We start from the raw sequence: 21,443 nt of genomic DNA on the forward strand, positions 1-21,443 counted from the left end.
TAAAGAATTTCACTAGCAGGTTTCCAGGTCAGCTGTAGCACTAATTTTTTTTAATCTTCAGATTTGTTTAAGTTTTCTTCTAAAAACAAGAAAGTTCAAGGGGAGATAATGATAATGAAAAAGTGCATTATTTGAAAAGGACAGCTAGAATATTGTAGGTTACAGTTTGCCTGATACCCATCCAAGGGAGAATTGATATACACAACTGCATTGTGTTTCAGCTGTTAATCTTTTGATACAGTTCAGAAAAAAATAATTCTTAAAAACAGAAGATATTTTCAAGGAACCAGAACATTAACTACTAAAGATAGTTATGAATTATCCTAAGTATTAGTTCTGCAGACTTCCTTGTGGAAGTTATGCTCGTTGTTAGAAAGTATTACAAATTTCCAAATTGAAAAATACTTTCCTACTCCTAGTGACAGCTGCTGTGTTCACACAGCCAAGAAGTATGTTAGGCCTTTTTGCCACAGTGTTATAAGAGAAACTCATGCTGAGCTGCTTGTCCAGAATGAGCTATAAAACTTTTCCAGTCATACTACCTTCCAAATTTCAGTGTACCATTCTGTAACTTCAACCATCTTTCATCTTTCCTTGATGTATATCTTTGTGTTTGGCTGTCTTTCTGCAATTTTCACTTGAGGGAATCTAGTTTACCAGGTGATACTGTATAACTAACTTACCTTCATCTTCATTTTCACTCAGCCAGTCTGTGTAATTGGAGCATGTTACAAGCAATGATTTTATTTATTGTTCCAATTCATAAATGAAACTGTTGAATAACATTGTACCTGTTTCTCATCCTTACAGGTGATATGAAGTTCACCTTTAAATTCAGCAAGTAAATCATGATTTCTGATTGTCTTCTCTCCTTTGAAATCTGTCAGTTAGTCAATGTTAATGTATGCTTTACTAAACAAGTACAGGTTTGGTTCTGTTCTTCTATTCAGGATGTTTTGCACTACAAAGTGAAATGGTGTATAAAAATCTAAGCATGTTTCATTATCCTTGTAATTTCAACAAAATGTGTAAAAAGTTTAAGCTGATAACATCTATTCTTGTATGGAATAGTGACTTGTGTTACTTATTTACCTTTCTTTTAAACGTGTATTGGTGGAGTCTCTACCAACTTTCCTATTAATTTGGGATGGATATCAGGCAAACTGTAACCTACAATATTCTAGTTGTCCTTTTCAAATAATGCACTTTTCCATTATCATTATTTCAGGTTGCATGCATAATCTAAGACTTGTTAAAATTCACATTGGCAGATCAGAAACCTCCCTCCTTAACTTTTTCAGAATTCTTGAGAGCTAGTTGCCCAGGCCGCCTTATTTAAAAACGTTTATCTCCAATAGAAACTACTTAGCATCTGCCACAGTAACTAGCACACAAGAAAGTTTACCTAATATATAATCCTGCTGCCTCACAAATACAGAACAATTTTTTAATGCTTGATTGTTATTAACAGTTGTACCATATCCACCTAGTGATACTGCTGCACTGTTGCTAGAATTTCTTTTATTCTTACTATATTTTATTCCATCCTCTCAGACACTTACTTTTCAGACGTGGTTTTCTTCCTAGTCTATTTTGCTTCCCATACTTTTCCTCTGCTTCTTCCTTATTACTGCGATGAAGCTGATAGTATTGCAGAAGAAATATCTGGAAAGTACCCGAGAAGGCCATTTAGGCTATTCCACTGCTGAAAGGCAAAATCAACTGTCATTAAACTGTTTTCACCTGATGGTTAGGCAACTGTTTGATCTGTTTCTGAATACCTCCAGTGATGCGGATTTCACTATGTTAGGTGAACTATTCAAATCCTTAAATATCCTTACTGTTAGAACAGTTTTCCTAAAATATAGCATGAATTTTCCCTTCATTTAAGGCTGTTAACTTACGCTATCCCTACTGGGATATAGAAGAGAGCTGATCATATTCCCTCTGTGGCAGTCTTTTACATGTTTGTAGATCACTTTCATGACTCTGCAGTCATCTTTACACTAGACTAACAGCTGTATTTCCCGCAGTCTCTCTCTCATCTTCTTTGGGATCCCACTAATGCACATCTTTTTGAAGTGTAGTACTCAAATCTGGACACAATACTGTAGCTCTCAGAACTCAGTAGCAAGGGGAGATCGTGTCATCTTAGTGAAGAGATTCTGTTTGTACATTTCAGTATTGTGTTTGCTTTTCTTAAAACATCAATAACATTTATTCAGTTTGTCTTGCTCCATAATGTCCAAATCCTTTTCTAAGAACTACTGTTTAGGAAATTGTTCTTCATCTTGTACTTGTATAGCTGATTGTTCCTACCTAAGTGTAGTAACTTGTCTTTATTGAACTGCATCCATTGGTTTATTTCAAAGCAGTGCTCCAGTGTGTCAGAAACTTTTAAAATTACAGTCTGGTATTCCAAAGCACTTGCTTCCTACCTATACTCAGATTTCAATCAATAATTTAAATAGGAAATTGGAAAGGAAACTTGCATTTCATTTGAAAACAAATAGGCTGACTCAGGCCAGACAGTTTGGAAATGCCATTGTTATGGTTTTACTGTGAAGCATTTTTTTTAGCATACCTTTGTGGTATGGTTTTTCAGTGCATAAACATACTGTGACTGACAGTTTAAATTTACTATCTTAATGGTTATAATGATTGTAGTCCATTTCTTTTATAGTACTTTTTAGGGTTCTAAATAAATAAGAATTGCTGAGACTAGTAGATTTTATTTCAAAATTTATGATGGTCCTTATTGCTTGACATTTTTAATGGAATGGTATGTTTGATTAATGTAAGTGTTAAGAGCAAGCAGATCTGTCATCATTTCTATGAAAAATGTGTTGTTTGTACATCTCTTCTGTTGAGGGGTTTTTTTGCAGTGTCAACATTCATTGTCCGTCTGTAATTTTAAAAGTAGCACTCCCTAAAGCTCCTACTATTCATAAGTAAAAAACTCCTTCATTTTGACTTCATTTTTCTTTCAGAGATGAGTTAGTTATGTTGCCCTTTCTTATGACCATTTTCATTCTTTGGAAGCAGCACACACACTCCTACTAGGCATATTTTTCATCAAAGATTTTCAAAGCCATATGACTTCTTAATTCAAAAGGCATCTGCTAATGGAAACATTGAGGTCAGCAGAAGAGAACATTAGCTAATGAGTTCTGGAAACAAAAGGGTGGTAGAAAGAACACAATCATCAGAAATTTATTTTCTAACACCAACCTCTCTGGCTCTTACAAAAACATACATTTTTTTCCAACCAAAGCACTTTTATTTAAAAAAAACATGTTTATAGAGTTGCAAGACACATAATAACTTAGTTAAAGTCTGATTAAAACATATATAGAATGTGAAGCTTAAGTCTTCTAACTTTTTTAATACAGTGAAAAAGGTTCTGTGAATGCTTTATTCATATAAAAGTATGTATGTATACATATCTTCAGAAGATTCCTTTTCTTGTGCCTTTTCTCTCAACAAAATGTAGGTAAATGATTTTTGTTAGTTCCTTCCTTTATGCATACATTCACAGACATTGTTCATTGCTTTCATAATTCTTAACATTTTCAAAACTTTTTTTTTGATTTGCATTCATGTGAGGAGCTACCTGTTGAGATTCAGCTACTGCTTCAGCTCTCTCTCTTCTGTCTGTGTTTCTCATCCTCTGTGATATACAGTATAGTCCTTTGTTGATAAGAAACCTGATGACTTCAATTACTGGAGGCTGCCTGCCTTGAAGCTCTGAGATGCATAGATTTTTGTGAGATCAGATGTTCAATGTTATGTCAACACTGATTCAATGATTTGTTAACACTCTTTAAACTATTTTTGCTTCAGGCTTAAAAATTTTGATACTCTTTCTAAATTGAATTTTTTTTTTCACTCAAAATTTGAATCGTTTCATCATGTTCTACTCAGGACCTTCTTCAGACCAGATTACAAGCTGCATATTTGTTGGGGTCCTACCTCATATTTTGCAGTCTCCTAAGAGAGTTTGGAAACACAAGCAGACTGTTGCTTCCCAGGAGTTATCCATATGCATACTGTACCTCGTGCAAAATGAGAAATAATTTACCCAATAAAAAGAAGCAATTATTGCCCATTTACCTTGGGGAAGGAGTACATGGGGAGTCAGTACCCAAGAGCTGATATTTTGTAAATGCATGTTGTAGCTTGCCTTGCAGTAACCTGTTTGCATTTCTATACCTGTTGTTTTTGAATGCATTTTTTGAGTTACTTGCTCTAGAGTAGTAGTGAGGTAGTCAAAAAGATCGGAAATAAAAATATGCAACAGAAAAATTTCTTGTAAGTGTAGGCTGCATTTTATACTTCAGACTACAGAATGTTTTAGGCTTCAGACTATTACGTGGTAACTGTGGTCTTCAAGAGGACTGTCTGAAAACTTTAAATCCAGCTGAAAGTGGGATTCAAACTAATAGTTCAGAGTGTTCACATTAGTGATTCAGAGGAAGAGCAAGATCCTGAGATGAGTGCTAGCACTTGTCAGTATTCATTGAAAGGACATGGCCACCAAAATGGATGGGGGTTTTTTGGTTTTTTTTTGTTGTTGGTTTTTTCTTTACAAAGATGATGAAGTCTGCCTACAGATTAATGGATTTGTGTTGTTAGACCCAAAAGCTTTGATATCATTAGTGTATGAAACCGATTTAGCTGTGCTCACAATATAGTAAACAAGGATTTAATCTGCAGGACTACAGAAACCAGAAAAAATACTGAGAAAGCAGGAACACTGCCACACCACTATCTACAGTGCTTTCTGTGACTGTTTATTGAGATCTCTGGGTCTGTTCTCACCCGCTCAAGTACAGCATTTCAAGACATATTCAGAGCTCTAACTGGTATTAATATACGGTGTCTAAATTATGTCCAGTCATTTCAGTTTGTAACTAGTTAGCTCTGGAAATGACAGTGCCATCATTAATTCATAATCTGCTGATGCAGGTCAGAGCTGAAAGAGCTCTGCCTTAAGAACAGGTACCTTAGTGTAAGTAAAACCAGTTTCCCTACAGCCACAGAAACAGCTTGTGCAATAAGACTTCCAGAATGAAAGTGACATTCAATATCAAAGCCTTTGGTATCATTACTCTTTTTGATAAGGATCTTTTTGTGAGTGATTCCCTTCCAGGACAGTCTCCTCATATTTATTTAAGTATCATGAAGGATCTGACCTGTGCCCATTATGCCAGAAGCGTTTTCAATCTTCCTTGTTAGCCCAGGTGGTTGATAAAAGGTTTTCTCTAGTAGCATTTTCTCCCATTCTGTTAATGTTTCATCATCCGCACATCCACACAGCCTCGAAGGATCTAGGAACTATCAGTGAAACTGGTAACACTTGCATTCTGTGCTGCCTTTAGCTACCGCCGTGATTGTAGAATTTTCCACACTTTTTTTTAATGCTGTGGCCAGAATTCTTCTGACGTAGCATAGTCACATATGAAAGGACACATGACATGTGCCAGAATCATGGTTGTGTCTTGGATACAAAAGATAATTTGAGCAGATGAAGCTGGCCTATCGAGTATGAGGAAGGGACATAAAATATTGGTGACCAAATTACAAACTTTACATCGTCTTTTTCTGGGTTTTGTTTTCCATTATACCCTCTCTTTTAGGGAAGGAGATGAAAACATATTAAAATCTTGCATTCCTACAAATTATTTGTTTTTATATAGGTAGTATTTTTAGGTCATACAGAGATACGGTGGTTATGCGGGGGTGGGGGAAGGGAGAAAAGTTTGACAGTCTTTCAAGTTGTCTCCTAATCAGACATCTTACTCTCTCCACAAACTTTGCTGAAGCAATACTTGGCTTTAGAAAGTTAAGTTACACCTAAGTTCTCAGTGCTGTGGAACATTTCAAAACAAAAGCTACCCAAACTCTTTTATTTCTTGAAGTTTTCTTCTTCTTTTGTCCTTCCTCCTTTAGTGGTTTGGCTAACGGAGAGTATTGGGTTTTAGCTTTTGTTTTCCATAGGAAACAAAATATTTCTAAGGAAAAAGGTTAAACAAATAAATACTGCAGTATGCCACAGCAGTAGCCTTCCCATCATCTGTCTTGTGCAATTGCAGTGATGATCCTCTTCAACAGCAGCTACTGTTTCTACAACTTGAACAGCAAAACTTTTACTGGAACCAGTAAGCTGGAAGCTGGGATGTTATTCCAGAGAAGTATGGCCTGTTAGATCCTAGCCTTGATCATTCAGCTCAGCTCTTTCTCACACTGTGGAAAGTGACAATTGCTCCTTGCATATGTGGTGCTTTCAGGAAAAGGGCTGCTTCAGCCCTGTTTGTCAGTGGATGAGTCACCGGAAATGTGATTTCCTGTACCTTCCCCACTTCTCTTTGAAAGCTGTTATCTCAGTGGCAACCTGAGAGAAGTAGGAAATGCTGGATGCAGAGATAGTAGTGTTGAATGTACAGGAGCCCCCACCCTTGCTGTATATAGTATCTTCGGAGTGGAGCATTCATTCAGCAGCTATGTGTTTTGTCCAAGTACGGAGAATGAGTAGCTTTGCTCCCACCATGGCTTTAACGGCTCCCGGGTGTGCCCAGCCTTGCCCCCTGCTCTTGTCAGCAGCCGGATTCCAGGCTGAGCACGTCTGTGCCGAGCTGGCCTTGTATCAGACTGTCAGAGTTGTCTTCAAGAAAAGAGGAGACAAACCGTGATTTTAAGTAGTTTAAATTGTGGCAAAAAATGAGCAGTATTTAATAGAGTGAAGGAAAGACTCTGCTTTGCCTCCCTCAAAATACATCCAAGAGCACTGTCAAAAAATAGAAGTAAGACTGCATCCGAAAGAGCGATCACAAGAATTTTTTTTAACATTATAAATATGGAAGTCATGATCGTTCTGTACTAATCTTTATATTTTATTGTGTTGTCCTAAGGTAACTACTTCAGATAAGGTTTTGGTGATTTTGGGGGTGTGTGCTCGTGGTTTAATTAATTTTTAATGGTAGCTTAATGCAGTTTAAATACCAGCCTTGTAAGTTAGTGTGTAAGCATTTGGGATTGAAGAATAGGATGTAGTGACCCATATTAGATTTAGACTTGAGCTTTGAGATAGGTCGGGGTGATCCTTCTCCTGCTTGGAGAATATGATGCAAAAAGGTGAATCTAATTGGTGATACCAATTTCAAAAAGCAAATTTATGGTAGTTTATTTTGTTTTTTTCAAAAATTATGTTATTAATTAATATTTAGTAATTTAAATAATTATTAACAGACAGTTATATTTTATTCTCACTATTATGATCTAAAGGATTATAGAATTAAAAATATTAACACTACCATTGTTTACTGGTAAACATATTTAAAATATATTTTTAATTAGAAAGGAAAGAAGAGTATTTTATAGAGAAAATTTTAAATTGCAAGATTGTCTGATGTCCAGTGTTTTTGATTATATTACACCAGTTTTAAAACTGGAAAAAATTCTGTAGTTTCTGAATCACAGTGCAATGGGCTGGCTATGATAGGAGCTTGATTAATGTATGCTGAGAATTATAATTATTATGTTAATATTTGCATTATGCAGTAAATTTTTACTGTGAATGTTTATACAGACCCTTTCACTTGAATGCACTTCAAATTCCTGAACAGCACTAACTGGCTTAGATATATAGGAAGACTAGTAAAAGTGCCATAAAATGGACTCCTCTGTTGCTCATAAAATAGTAATATTTATTAACAACTGCAATTTCTGTCAAACAAGTTTTCTCTCTTTCAGTCTAAAGATGATTTTAATCTGTATTTCGAATACTTACTCTGATGAAGCTTGCAGTTACAACAGCTAATTAAACATTGATTGTAATGTTTAATGTGCTATTTGAATACTATGGGTATTCAAGGTTGGTTGCTGTTACTCCTACAAAACTAAACCTGCCGATGAAAAATGTGAAAAAGTGCAGAGAATTCAGTTTCTTCTGTAATTCTGTTCTGAGATGAATTTCATCTATATCTACCTTTATTCCAAACAAGGAAGCTACCTTCCAGATTTGTAACTGGTAATGAGAGGTAGTAAAAATATAAATGAAAGCAGTTTTGATTTCTTTACCCTTGGAGACTGCCAAGAATCAGGACCAAACATCATATCTGGTCTCATTCTCAGCCTTAAACAATGCTTTTTTCAAAGCTACGCGTAAACAAAGGTGATAGTAGGCTGCAGCTCTCTAAAAAGTGTTTTAATTTTGATTATTTATGTCTTAAAAACAGATCTCAGTATAGCTGTAACAACAGAGCCTAGAGCTCTTACTAAAATGATTTTGTGTTTTAGTTTTTCGGCTGGTTTTTATGTGTGTTTATAAGAAGATACCTGATGGATTGATTATGAAGTGTAGTTTGACAGTATTTTGACTGTCGAGTTACATGGATACGGTTGTAACACTTAACTTTGTTTAAGTTACTTCAGTTATTTCATGCCTGCCGAAGATTACAAAATGGACATTTCAACCTGAACACCAGTTGAAAAGGAGTAAAGCAAGTGTCAGAATCAGAGCCACAAAAATAAAGCAGGGAACCACCATAGTAGGCTCTTGCGCTGTTTTATTTTTAATATAAGCATTTCCTTTTATGTTGATATTTACAAGAAATTAACTGTTTTATTGTTATGATTTTAGCCGTGTCCTTCAGGGGCCCGCGATTTTCGAGAAAAACAATGTGCAGACTTTGATAATATGCCTTTCCGAGGAAAGTACTATAACTGGAAACCCTACACTGGAGGTAATGTGTGGCTTTTGCAAATATACTAACATACTTAAAGTCTTTGAAGTCATATAAATATTGTCTAGAAAGTAGTATCTGTCAATAGAATGTTTTAATCAATATACTGTGAGCTAAGTTTGCTAACCTTGTACTTTTGTCAATAGTTGAAAACATTACAGACGAGCCAGCTGTATTTTGGCAATGTTTTGTTTTACTCTGAAAGGGAGCGAGCATCGTTCTAGGGACTCTACTCTAAAATATGGAGCCCCTTTCAACCTACAGTCACTATAGAGCTAGGGATTTCATGGGTGACCTGTAGGTGCCTTTGATGCTACAGTGATGAGTTCAGTATAAAAATCTTGATGAACTCCTTGCCCGAGGTGAGAGTATGAGGAAAAGGAGAAAGGAGAAATAGTAGTTATCAAAGTCTCTAAAGATTACTTCAACTATTGAGTTATAAATAATTGCAATGTGCAGGAAAAGGATATTTTGAAACAGGGGAGACTACTGTAAGTTTTCTTCTTCTTTGGGACACATTAGTCAAATATAATGGAGTTTCTGTCATTTTTTGGAGTTCAGAGGTTGCCCTTTGCTTATTTTGTCTTTTTATATTCTAAACTCTGCATGAATAAGTCCATGGCCTCCTTTGAGTTTTTATATTTAATTGAATTGAATGATTTTATTCTTAGTTTTTTAGATTATGAGCCCAAAAGGACCATTGTGATCATCTGGCCTGACTCGTAGTATAATTCAAGTTATAGGACTAGATTTCTAACTGAAATAGAGTCTGATCATGATTTTTGAAACTTACGCTGACATGTTACTAGGACTACGTTCTTCTGTTATTTATGTTTTTCAAATGGTGAAGTGGTGTCTTTATTATTTTAAATTGTTCAATGATCATTAGGGTTGTATTAACATAATGGAATCGTTATGGAGCCAGCCAACCTTGCCATATCTTACTATGAGCTGAAATAATCTTTTTTGCAAGAAAGAAGAGTCAAGTAGAGAAATCAATAAGGGGAAGTAAAATAAAGTGTATACGTTATATATGTCAGGTATGAGATAAGATTATAAATTTCAGATCTGATTGTGTATCTATTTTTTAATTATTAACTTTTCAAGAATTCTCTGTTATTTTTTTCTTTGCTTTTATTGTCTAGGTGGGGTTAAACCATGTGCATTAAACTGCTTGGCTGAAGGTTATAATTTTTACACTGAACGTGCTCCTGCAGTAATAGATGGGACTCAGTGCAATGCTGATTCACTGGATATCTGTATAAATGGAGAATGCAAGGTTACATATATTTTATAAATTACTTATGGATTAGTTTGTGTTTGGTACTTGTTGTCATGCCTCGTACATTTGGTACTAGTACTCACTTGTTACCTACGTGGAACAAGCTTGTTTAAAAGTCAAATTCTTAATGAAAGGTTAAGATTGAGACAAAAAGATAAGAAAGGTATTTGCATAGATGAGACAAATCATTTGAATTTCAGTAGCTTCTCTTAGATATTAAAGCAGTTACATTTAACCATTTACCAGTTCTGCATTTTGTCGTCTTTGTCTTGTGTTGCTTTGCAGTCTTTGTTGAAGCATCACTGGAAAAGGCAACAGGAGACAAACAGATTCCTTGCACGCTTCCAAAGCCTGTTCCATCCTTCCAATTAGAACTCCATTCTGGCTGAAAGACAGTATATGTGAAAATTTTATCTATTTCTAACTAGTTCATCCTGTTGCAAACAGCTCTACTGATAGTGTAATCAAAACAGGAAGTTGTCACTGTTGCTCTGCAGTTCTATGACAAAATTGCATAACCATGCAACTATTTTCCCTTTACTAAAGATCTGATTATCTTGTAAGCTTCCTATAGAACTGTATTACATGAATTTGAGGAGAATTGGAGGTCTGTGCCATATTTTTGGTTATATTCATCCCACTGCTGCTTCAGTTTAGCAGAGCATTTAATTATGTACTTAAGTCTAAACATCTGAGTAGTGCCGTTGACTCTAATTATTTGATTTCACTGAAATCTCTAGCGTACCTGAAGCTGAACCCTATGCTTGAGTGCTTTGCTAAACTGAGGGTTGAAGATTCATGATTATTGGATAACATGTGATGAGATCAAAAGCGTTTGCCATGTATTAGCAAACTAGCCAAAGCAAAGTATAGGAAGTAAACTGTGGAATTCTGATGTACTTTATGCATAAAAAGATTTTAGTATTTTTGAGAAATCTTTTAAAACTGATGATTATTTGCCGATATTATTGACAATTCCACAAAAATGGGTGCAGTGATAATTTGAATTCAAGAGAAATTTAAGAAAGATCAGAATTAGACTTTGCATATGAATTGCAATAAAAATATAAATTTAAAACAGAAGTTTTTGTTTTCTTGTCATTAAAATGTTTTTTATTAAATTGTTAGAATTTATCTCCGGTTGAGAATGAAATATATAACAAAATCAGGTCTCTGTCTTCTTGGTGAATCAAAAAGTTGAAACGTACGTGGTCTGGTTAGAATATTAATTTATCAATTAATTAAAGTGTTTTAACTTCTCTTATAACCGATGTATTTTCTGTTTACAAGGTGGTAAATAATATTGCTACACAATTAACCCAATTAAAACCAAGTTTATAAAGCTGCCATATATCTGTCTAATGAATCAGTAAGTTATAGGAAGTTAATCATTGCTCATTGTACGTAGATTTCCCAAGTAGATAATCGGAAATGTACTGTTTATGATCAGTTACAGAGCTCTTCTGTTTTTTTCAAAGGCTTTCAAATCCTATGTAAAATAGTATGTAATTCAGCCTTTCACTAAGCTTCATTCTGCATTCATTCTTGCAGTGAAGTCATTTACCCTTTAAATTCAAACTTCTTATTAAAATAATTAGGATTGCATAGAGTAACTGCAAGTTTTGCCTGCAGGATGTGGAAAGATGGTCTGTGAAGCTGTAAATTCCTTTGGAAACAAACGTACCATTTATGTTGCATAAATGTTTAAAGAACGCACAGCAAATATTTCCTTTAACAAAGCAATATAGATAGAACAAAATTAACTCTTGTAATATTAAATAAAAATTGCACAAATCATTTATTAATAACCTAATAATTACATTATTTGTGAAATGCAGTGAGATTCTTTACTGAAAGTCACTGTAGAAAGATAAAGTATTATTAATCAAGATTTAATTAATAAAATGTGGATTGTTCCGCTTCCTGATTTTCTTCCTCTGGTAAGTGGAAACCCACTTACGATAACAGCTATCCAAAACAGAGCAGATAAAGAATTGAGTATCTCAAACTTGAGAGAAACCATTCAAAAAAACTATGAAGATAATGGTGCAAAGAAACACCATCCACAATATTTGTTCTCACCTGTTCTCAGCATGTAGGTTGTGATAACATTTTGGGGTCTGATGCAAAGGAAGATAGATGTCGTGTTTGTGGAGGAGATGGGAGTACATGTGAAGCCATTGAAGGTTTCTTCAATGATTCATTGCCCAGAGGAGGTATGCATATATACATCCATTCTATTGTACAATGTATTTGATGGCTGTTTTGCAAGTACAGTGATCAGCTGATTTCCAGCATGGCATTGCTGCTGATCATTCTTGCAGATGTCATAACTGAAGCTATAGTTCATTTAGAAACTTCGACTTCCTTTAGCATAGTTGGATTTTTTTTTTTCAGTGACAGTTTGGATTTATGTAAAATACAACAATATATTTAATTACTCAGTACTTAGTTCTCTGAGACTTTAATGCACTTAAAAAGAAGTATGTAGTTTGTCTTTATTCATTAGTTATGGTCATATGTTAAATGAAACTTTGTGTACAATTTTAGTGTGTATGATGGAATCTGATATTTAATCATACATGAAATTTTAGGATAGAAAAAATCCAGAAGCATCTCTAAGTTCATGTTATTAAGATCTCAGGAAATGTATATGAGCACTTAGTTGAAAGCTTAGCTCATAGAATGCAATATTAGTATCACCATCTTCATATTATAAATAGTACTATTGCATCTGCAGTACGGTGTCCAGTTTTTGGCCCCCTGATAGAAGAAAGATATTGATGGACTGGACTGAGTTCAGGGGAGGCCACCAAGATTGTTGAGGGCTGGAGCCATCGCTACCACTTTGAGGAGAGTCTGAGGGAATGGGGTTTGTTTGGCCTGGAGAAGAGAAAGTTTGTGGGCTCCTAGTAGCAACCTTCCAATACCTAAGAGGAGATCATAGGGAAGAGAGAGCCAGGCTGTTCACAGTGGTGGGTGCATGGTGGGAGGATGAGAGACAATGGCTCTAAGTTGAAACAAGAGAGATTCAGACTGCATATAAGGAAAAATCTTTTTCCCCATGTAGACAGTACAGCAGTGAGCCAGGTTGCCCAGGGCGGTTGGGCAGCCTCCATCTTTGGAGGCTTTCAGGAGCCAACTGGATAAAGCCCTGAGTAACCTGGTCTGATCTCCTAGCAGACCCTGCTTTTAGCAGGAAGTTGGACTAAGTGACATTCTGAGTTCCCTTCCAACCTGGATTATCCTGTGAACCTAAGGTCAATTTGTGCATTAATTACTTGTGATTCACCGTTGAAAAGACATTATTAGGATTAAGAAAAAATAAATAAAAGGGATTCCTGACTCTGTGTTAAATTCTTGATATCACTTTCACTTTTGTGTCTGAAATTTAAAAAATTTTCCTTTATATCTTCTGAAAGAAAATGCTCGAGTACATTTGAATCTCAAATCTCTTACTAATTGTTAGTAGTAAATAATTTATTGTTAGTTTCATGATTTAAATGTTATTTCTTGTTGTTACCTTAAACCATATATCTGTATCTTACAGGCTATATGGAAGTGATTCAAATTCCAAGAGGTTCTGTGCACATTGAAATAAAAGAAGTGGCAATGTCGAAGAACTACATTGGTAAGAGGATGGTTTACGTAGCAGACTGTTACTAAGATAAACTTTATGAAGTGATTTGAAGGTACAGTTTTCTGGTTTGGCCAAACACAAAGTAGTACGCCTAGCAGAAGCAATGGAGGTAATGATAGTTTAGATGGCGGTCAGACAGGTGCAAAAAGAGCAGCAATTGTTTAGAATGTATTCTCCCGAAGTAGAGCTAATGAAGTGCAGCATGTGAACCCTCCTTGTCCACGTCTGTGAAATCAGGTAAACTTCCCTACTCAAAGTGTCAGACATTGAGCTGAAGTGGATAGGGAACTCTTACATGATTTGCGTTCTCACTCTGTGGGAGTGTCTGCCACCTGGGCAAGTCTATGTGGGGGGGATTGTACTATTTTAAAACACTGTGTTATTCTTGGAACAATCTTTCAACAACGGCCGTAGTTACTCAGATGTTCTTTTAAATAATGCTGTTTCTCTATCGTAACATAGTTTAATGTATTAATTTCACAGTTCTTCTGTGTTGTAGGGACTTAATGCTGTTCCTATTTTATAGATAAGGGAAATGAGGCAGAGAAAAACTCTATGGCTTAACTGAGATCATTGAGGAAGCCTGTGGTAAAGCACAGAATTAAATTTAGATTCCCAGATTATCTTTCCTTTCTTTAAAGATTGTCTTAAATTTGCCTTGCATTTTTGTAATACTAATACGTACTAATCGGGCTTCACCAAACTCAAAATACGCATTTCTGAAAGTTTTTGTGCCCTGACATGCACAGCATTCAGTTTACAGTAGTGCAAGAACGCCCATTTTTCAGTCATAAGTGGCTCAGAATGCTGATGAGTTGTACAGCAAACTAATAGATTAACATTACCAAAAGCTGTTACTGGTTCAGGCTGAACAGCAGTTGACTAGGCTACTTTGTGAATCTTAGCTCCATAGGAACAAAAATATACATATGATTTATCTATAACATTAATGTGTTGGAAAGGATGATGCATGGAAGTGTGAGTTTGAAGGGCTGTTACCCTCCTAGGTACATTAATTTCTAAATTGGTTGTAGTAATGATGGTACCCGCTACTTTCAGTTGCCTACTTTTCTTTCTGCCTGCCCCCACTCTCCCATAATTCAGCAGATTATCAGTCTCCCTCCATTCTGCAGGAATAATAACATCCACTACTCCAGCAATTAAGAGTGTTTATTATTCTTTCAGCATCACGCTTCCCCCTGGCCCCTCCCCCTTGTCAAAATATACTGCTGGTAAGGTTGCTTACATATCCTATACTTGACTTGTCAATCAGAGGCGGTGGGAGGGAGGCGTACAATGCATCCTATCATAGTCATTTTATGCTAAGAACCACATTGTCAAAAGGCCATTTGTAGCTTTAAAATCTATAGCAGTATTAATGTTATATTCAAATTAAGATAGTTGTTTTTCTGATTCCCTGGGTACCTGAAAGTCAGAATAAAGGAAGTATTCTTAGCTGCTACAGTTAAGTTTGTTTTTCTTCTAATGTATAAGCAAATGAAAGTGATCTGGAAAAGCATTTAGATTAGCAAATCTATATAAAATGAAAGAAAAATGCCAAATTATTTGCTTAAGTAAAAAATACAGGCGGCAGCATTGGTATTTAATCTGGCCACAGATTCAAAAATGTAAAGTCACAGAAGCCCTAGCTAACACGAATGGGGGATTCCTCTTTCTCACTGGTCCTTGTGTTTCCGACTTACAGTTGAGCCTTTGCATCCTAGTGAGAGATGGTCTTACCGAGTCTGAGGGGCCAGTTTCGTTTTGTGTGCGATGCGTTGTACTATGAGTGTGAACCAGTGTTGGATCACCAGTTCCTGGGGAAAAGAATGCTTATAATTTGTCTGTTCCCTTAAAAGCACTATACAAACATGATGGTAGTTAAAAATGTGTTTATTTTGTTAAAACAGGTACCTCAAGGGTATTATTTTAAAGACATTTCTTTAGTGGCAGTGTCAATTTCCCTGCGCCTTCCTTATCTCTGTGGAATTCTGTCTGTTATTCCAGGCCAGCTGTTTCTGTGGTCACTCTGTGAACCAAATTAGGGAACTGATTCAGCTGAAAATAACCATTTAAACTTATTCTTATATTTGGTTTTCTATGCACTGCTACCAAATATGTGAACACAGTCTAAGAAAGCAATTGCTCCATTTGGAAATACACAAAAATTGATAACAACCTCCCTCTGTAGCTCTCACACTGGCTTCAAGGTTTCTTTCTTCCTTTCAGTTAGCAGGTTGACTTGTAAGAAATACCTCACAGTTCATAAGCTAAGATCCAGTTCTTTTGCAAGCCCTGGCCTCACATTTAGGCTGCAGTTAGACAATTTGGCAACTTTATTAGCTAAATCAGCACCTGTCCTCCCTCCCCCCATCTCTGGCTGCTCATTTCTGCACCAGTATCACTCCTTGTGTTGTTCCAGCATGAGTGCATGTTTCTGCAGCTGCATAATAAATCAGTTTTTAAACTGATCCGTCCAAAAAATAACCCAACAACAACAAAATTGCCTGTTTTCACTGCCGCTGAAAAAACGTTTTTTGAGCAATGCTGTTATCTTCCCCGAAATGGATTTATCTGGGTTGACATCTTCCCTTACATCCTCCTTAGGCAACAGTGTTGAGTGCTAGTTTCCCCTGGGTTTCCTGCATTCTCAAGTTCTTATAAGTGATTTGGTTAGGATATTAACGTGTTTCTTCTGTCTCATATGCTAATAGCATTATGTCAACGTATGCTTCAATGTTGTCATGTAATTATATTATTGGAATGCTGCTCACAGCTGTGTGAACTTCACCTAGGCATAACAACTGACATTGAACAAATCTATTTACACAATGCAAATGCATTTTTCTTTGGCAGGCGGGCAAGGAAAAATGAACTGCTTCACTTTATACATTAGTTTGAGTACATATAGTGTATAATTGATAGCATATAAGGTCAGAATGATGAATTATGTAAAAACATGCATGAGAACATTTTGTTCTCCTGTGTTCATTTATATGTCTCATTTGTTCTCATTTATATGTCTCAAATAATGTAATTCAAGAATTCATCATGTTATTTGCTGTTAATAGAGACTAGACATACTGAAAAGAAAACATCTGGGAAAAAGAGAGTGGTGGAATAAAAGACACTTGAATATGTCTTGCTGGCTTTGAGAGATCCTATGGCAATTCTATTAATTGAGCTAGATCTTTTGAAAGCAGAGTGGATAGAAATTTTGGCTGTGTGGCAATGTGACATCACTAATAAAACAGAATATTGGTGTTCAGCTGTAATGTGTTTATTTCATATACCTACTTAAAATAGTTAAATAGTTGGAGTTCTGTTCCTTTCTTTTAATACAGTACTGCCTACAATTTGTCTTGTTCTCTGATATTCACTTTTTTTACTACCTACTTCTCTTGTACTACAAAACCCATATAGACTTAAGGAATCTGAATTATTTCGAGAATCCCAGATAACTGAATGTGTCAGAGCTAGTTTTCTTCACCCGAAGCACATGTGTGATTCCAGAGTAAATCCAGGGTACTCAGTGGAATTAGATTTATGCTAAGGAAAGACATTCTTTTTCAGACTTTAAGGTACTGACAGAAATGGTTACTAGCCCTGGCTGAATGTGGCTGTCACCAGCAGAATGTTACTGCTTCTCCAACTGTCTCCTCTTTACAGAAATGCTCTCTAATCTATTTTAGAAAACTTGAGCATCATTTATAAAGACCATTTTCCTAACTGTTTAAGCTAAGCCGTCTGTCCACAAAGATGTAGTTGAGAATAAACCTTGATCTTAAGATGTCTTATTCCTTATGATTGTGATGTAAATTCCCTGTCCAGCAGTCAGAGTGTTTTGTCTCAACAAAGACCACATCTCCATTTAATTGCATGTTTTCAATCATCATTTTCCTTCTAAGAACACATTTTATTTAAAGTAAATAGGAATGCCAAATAATCTAGTAATTTTCGTTATTACCTTAAGAACTCAATATCTAATTAACAGAATATTCATATTAAGATACAAAGTCAGTTTCATATTTAGAAACTTAATCTAATATGTTTGGTAAAATATCAACAAAATCTGAACAAAATCTGCCTGTCCAACCTACTTAGTCAGTTTACTAAGAGATTTGTATTTTACCTGCAGTACTTTTGTGGTTTAGGGCTGTAAATTAGGAATAATAAGACATCTTTGGAGGTGAAATAGCTAGTATTTGGTCTTGTGTTGAAAATATCTTGGATTTATGCTTTGAGAAGGAAAAAAAAAAAACACAGGGCAAAGGAGCTGTACTGACCATGTTTCAGACTCAGTCTTCCTTCTCTCTTTTTTTTCTTCTCAGCTTACATTTCCTACACCACAGAATACATAATCTGAAGGTTAAATTGTTAGCTGATTATAAATTTGAGACCTACATACATCTATGTAGAACAGAATACATTGCAGATGGGCTCAGCTTTAGCGTTGAATACATGTTGCACATTGCATGTGGCATTCTCTTTTATTGCTCATAGCACGTGCATGTTGAAATCTGCAAAGTATGCCTGCCCATTGAAGATTATGATAAAGGCAGTATTGTCAAACTGCATGAGGAATATTTTGACCAGTGCTAAAGAAAAGGTTTTATATGTGAAGTTCACATACGTCTGACAGATTAGTAGTTTAATTTGCAATGGCTTCTCTATTGTAAATGCTGCTTCCAATTTTTAGGTGGCTTGTATTTTTTTTTAAGCTTTAAAATCTGAAGAGGATGACTACTATATTAATGGTGCCTGGACTATTGACTGGCCAAGAAAGTTTGATGTTGCTGGAACAGCTTTCCATTACAAGAGACCAACAGATGAACCTGAGTCTTTGGAAGCCCTAGGCCCTACATCAGAAAATCTCATAGTCATGGTAAAGTTATAATTGATATATTTCTGAATTTTTAAATATGTATTTATATTCTGAGGAAAGATGAAGCCATGAATGGAGTAGTGTTAGGTACCAGTAGTAGGTTTTAATATAATTTTAATATTAATTTAATATAATATTAATATATAATATCAATATATAATATTAATATATGATATTAATATATAATATTTTAATAAAATAGGTAGTGTTTAAAAGAGTATACAGCTTGCCAAGTTCTAAGACTTTGCAATAATTTTTTAATTCAACTTTCTTATCTTTCAAAAATGACAGGCAAACATTGTGATGAAAAAGGGGGATAAAGTCAGGAACCCCCCAGAAAATCTCACTGAAAATACCCCTGATGAGATTCCCGTCTGTGTTAAATGTGTTGCAGAATAATGGTAGCATAAATTGTAAATGGGATGCATATTGTATCTCTGCATGCTTCTGATGCATGAAAGTGTTGAGAAAAGCATATAGCAACTGCATCAGCCTGTGGTGGTGATGTGTAATATCTACAGAGTGCATTTTACTTTCCTAACAGATCTGTAGATACCTGGTTTTAGACATGGCCTGAGGGTGAAGTATACCATATTTCTTACTGTCCTCCTTATGGATACTCAAGAGTATGGAGAACGGATACTTAAGAGTATCATGATTGGAGCTATATTAAAGTATGTTGTTTTGACAAATGTTGCTCCTAATGGATTGTACAGAACATGAGAACGTCACAGAGGAAGATGGGACCAAGCTCCTTGTACCCAGTGTCTGACAGTAGGCAATAGTGAGCCTACTGTTACACTGAGGAAGAGTATGAAAACAGGGTGATACTTCTCCAGTATATTCTGTCAGCCTCCAGATTTGCAGCTCAGGGTTTGTTTGAGCGAGACATGACACTTCTGTGTAAAGAATGATTGCTCCCTGGGTATTTACATCTTAGACCATATTTTCAAACACCTGAATCCATTTTTTCTCTGCTGCAGCTGTGGATAAGCTAGAGAGTCCCTATAAAATGAATTACATAGTGATTATAGTGCCCTTCTCATTCAGTCAGTGCCACTGACTCGCTTACCAGAAGTTTTCTGCTCTTATGTCCAATAGAGATAGGTAGATATGCTCCTGCAAAATGTAACAAGGTAGAAGGAGATGAGAAGTAGCTCTAAGCTGTATCAGACTGCTGCATCTTAACATACATGATATATAATAGTAGGAACAAAAATGTTTGGTAGAGAATCAAAGGCTAGACTCATCAAGAGAGCACAGTGTTGGACAGGTGATAGATGGAAAGGCAGTTCAACCGTGAGGATAACCAAAAGCTCATAGTGGCTAGTGTTGCTAAAGCTGCAGTGAGAGATAATGATATTCATTAAAGGCTAATTCTCTTTTTCACCAAGTTAATTCTGTTGGCTAATGCAATAGGGGAAAATGACCTCTGTTGTCGTTACTACTATAGTTACGAGAAGTGTGAGCAAGGTCAGAATGTTAGGTTCGCAACTGCTGTGTGGGTAGTTCCTCGCAAGATTTCAGTTGCGACTTAGTCATGTTGCATTTTTGCGCAGTAATGTCCTTAACCAACTTTGACCTCAAAAAATTATTCAGCTACCAAATTATTTTCCATTACGACATTAATTTCATGAAAACTAGCTTTCTAAAATTATTATTTCAAGAATAAAGAATTGACTGAAGTTATGAATTTGTGGTAGTAATGGGGGGGAGGGGGAAGAAAGCTCACCTTATACAAAGGAAAAGTATTATTGTGTATGTTTTAAAAGTTAGTCCAGATTCTTTTGAAAGTACCTGAAAGAACTATTACAGCTTGCTTTATTACCTTTTTCCCTTCCACAAGGCATAACACATACTTAGATTAAATGTCACTGTAGTTGCCCTCTGCTTGCCTGTTTTAATGGTATAACCAGTTGTTTTCAACTACAGATTCTGCTACAGGAACAAAATTTGGGTATAAGGTATAAATTCAATGTTCCCATCTCTCGCACTGGCAGTGGAGACAATGAAGTTGGCTTTGCATGGAATCATCTGCCTTGGTCAGAATGTTCTGCCACTTGTGCTGGAGGTAAGACACATACCAGGCAGTCAAGCTAAAGGGTAAACTGAATTGCAAGATACACATTATTACATAATGATGTGGGTAACTAATTGAAAATATTTCTTTCAGATATGCTTCAAAACTTAATTTAGTGAAAGAGCATTTATTTTTTCACGTTGGATTTTGTTTGTTTTCAACTACATTTAATATGTTCAGATTTTTGTGTTAAATACAGCATATCTTGGCACAGTGTGTCTCTGGCTGCTCATGCTTCTCCTGAGATTCTCTTGAAGCTGGGATGTTTGCTTTTCACAGGAGCTTTCTTGATAAAGGACATCTGAAGTTTTAAGTAAGGAGATAAAAATCAGAAGGCAACTATAAATAAGGGATGTGTCTGTGTGTGTATGTATGTATGTGTACTTCATGTGATCCTAGTCAGCCCTCCTATCCTCCAGCCACCAAAGTTCAGGATGCATACCAGCAGCTCTTCTGTAGGAGATGATAACAACTGGATTATACCTCCCAGCCCATAGCAGTATCTGAGAATTGTTGCCTATTGGCAGTGGTGGGGGATTTGTAGGTTGTCCCATGTGATTTCATCATGGGTGCCTTTTGCCCACAATTTACTGTATTCCTAATCCTCCTCCCTCTAGTGGCCACCAATGCAATTCTTTACCTCTGGCTGGGAGAGCAGGACAGTTGGCTTCCTTCAAAGCCAACACCATTGCTGCTGCATGGACTGGTGAGTAGAAGTGCTGTGTGAACAGCATCTTTCTTCTCTCTGGAGACTGAATGCATCATCTCCCTGGCATACCTCAATTGCAGAAGATCAGGGAGAGTGCTTTAAA

General features: G+C 35.9%; 1 protein-coding gene across 9 annotated transcripts in view; it reads left to right on the plus strand.

Annotated features, from left to right (window-relative positions):
- LOC135325065 (A disintegrin and metalloproteinase with thrombospondin motifs 6) overlaps nt 1–21,443 on the plus strand; it is a 163,885-nt gene that overhangs the window by 109,648 nt on the left and 32,794 nt on the right. For 8 of the 9 annotated variants that reach the window (XM_064502512.1, XM_064502518.1, XM_064502513.1 and 5 more), the window contains 6 exons: nt 8,642–8,744; nt 9,890–10,023; nt 12,119–12,242; nt 13,577–13,657; nt 18,388–18,551; nt 20,484–20,622. In XM_064502512.1, coding sequence (XP_064358582.1) covers nt 8,642–8,744; nt 9,890–10,023; nt 12,119–12,242; nt 13,577–13,657; nt 18,388–18,551; nt 20,484–20,622 — 745 coding nt within the window. Of the gene's footprint in view, nt 1–8,641; nt 8,745–9,889; nt 10,024–12,118; nt 12,243–13,576; nt 13,658–18,387; nt 18,552–20,483; nt 20,623–21,248; nt 21,338–21,443 lie in introns of all 9 variants that reach the window. The other variant, XM_064502521.1, reaches the window with a different exon arrangement.

The sequence above is a fragment of the Dromaius novaehollandiae genome, chromosome Z (assembly GCF_036370855.1).
Source record: "Dromaius novaehollandiae isolate bDroNov1 chromosome Z, bDroNov1.hap1, whole genome shotgun sequence".
NCBI classification, from domain to species: Eukaryota; Metazoa; Chordata; class Aves; order Casuariiformes; family Dromaiidae; genus Dromaius; species Dromaius novaehollandiae.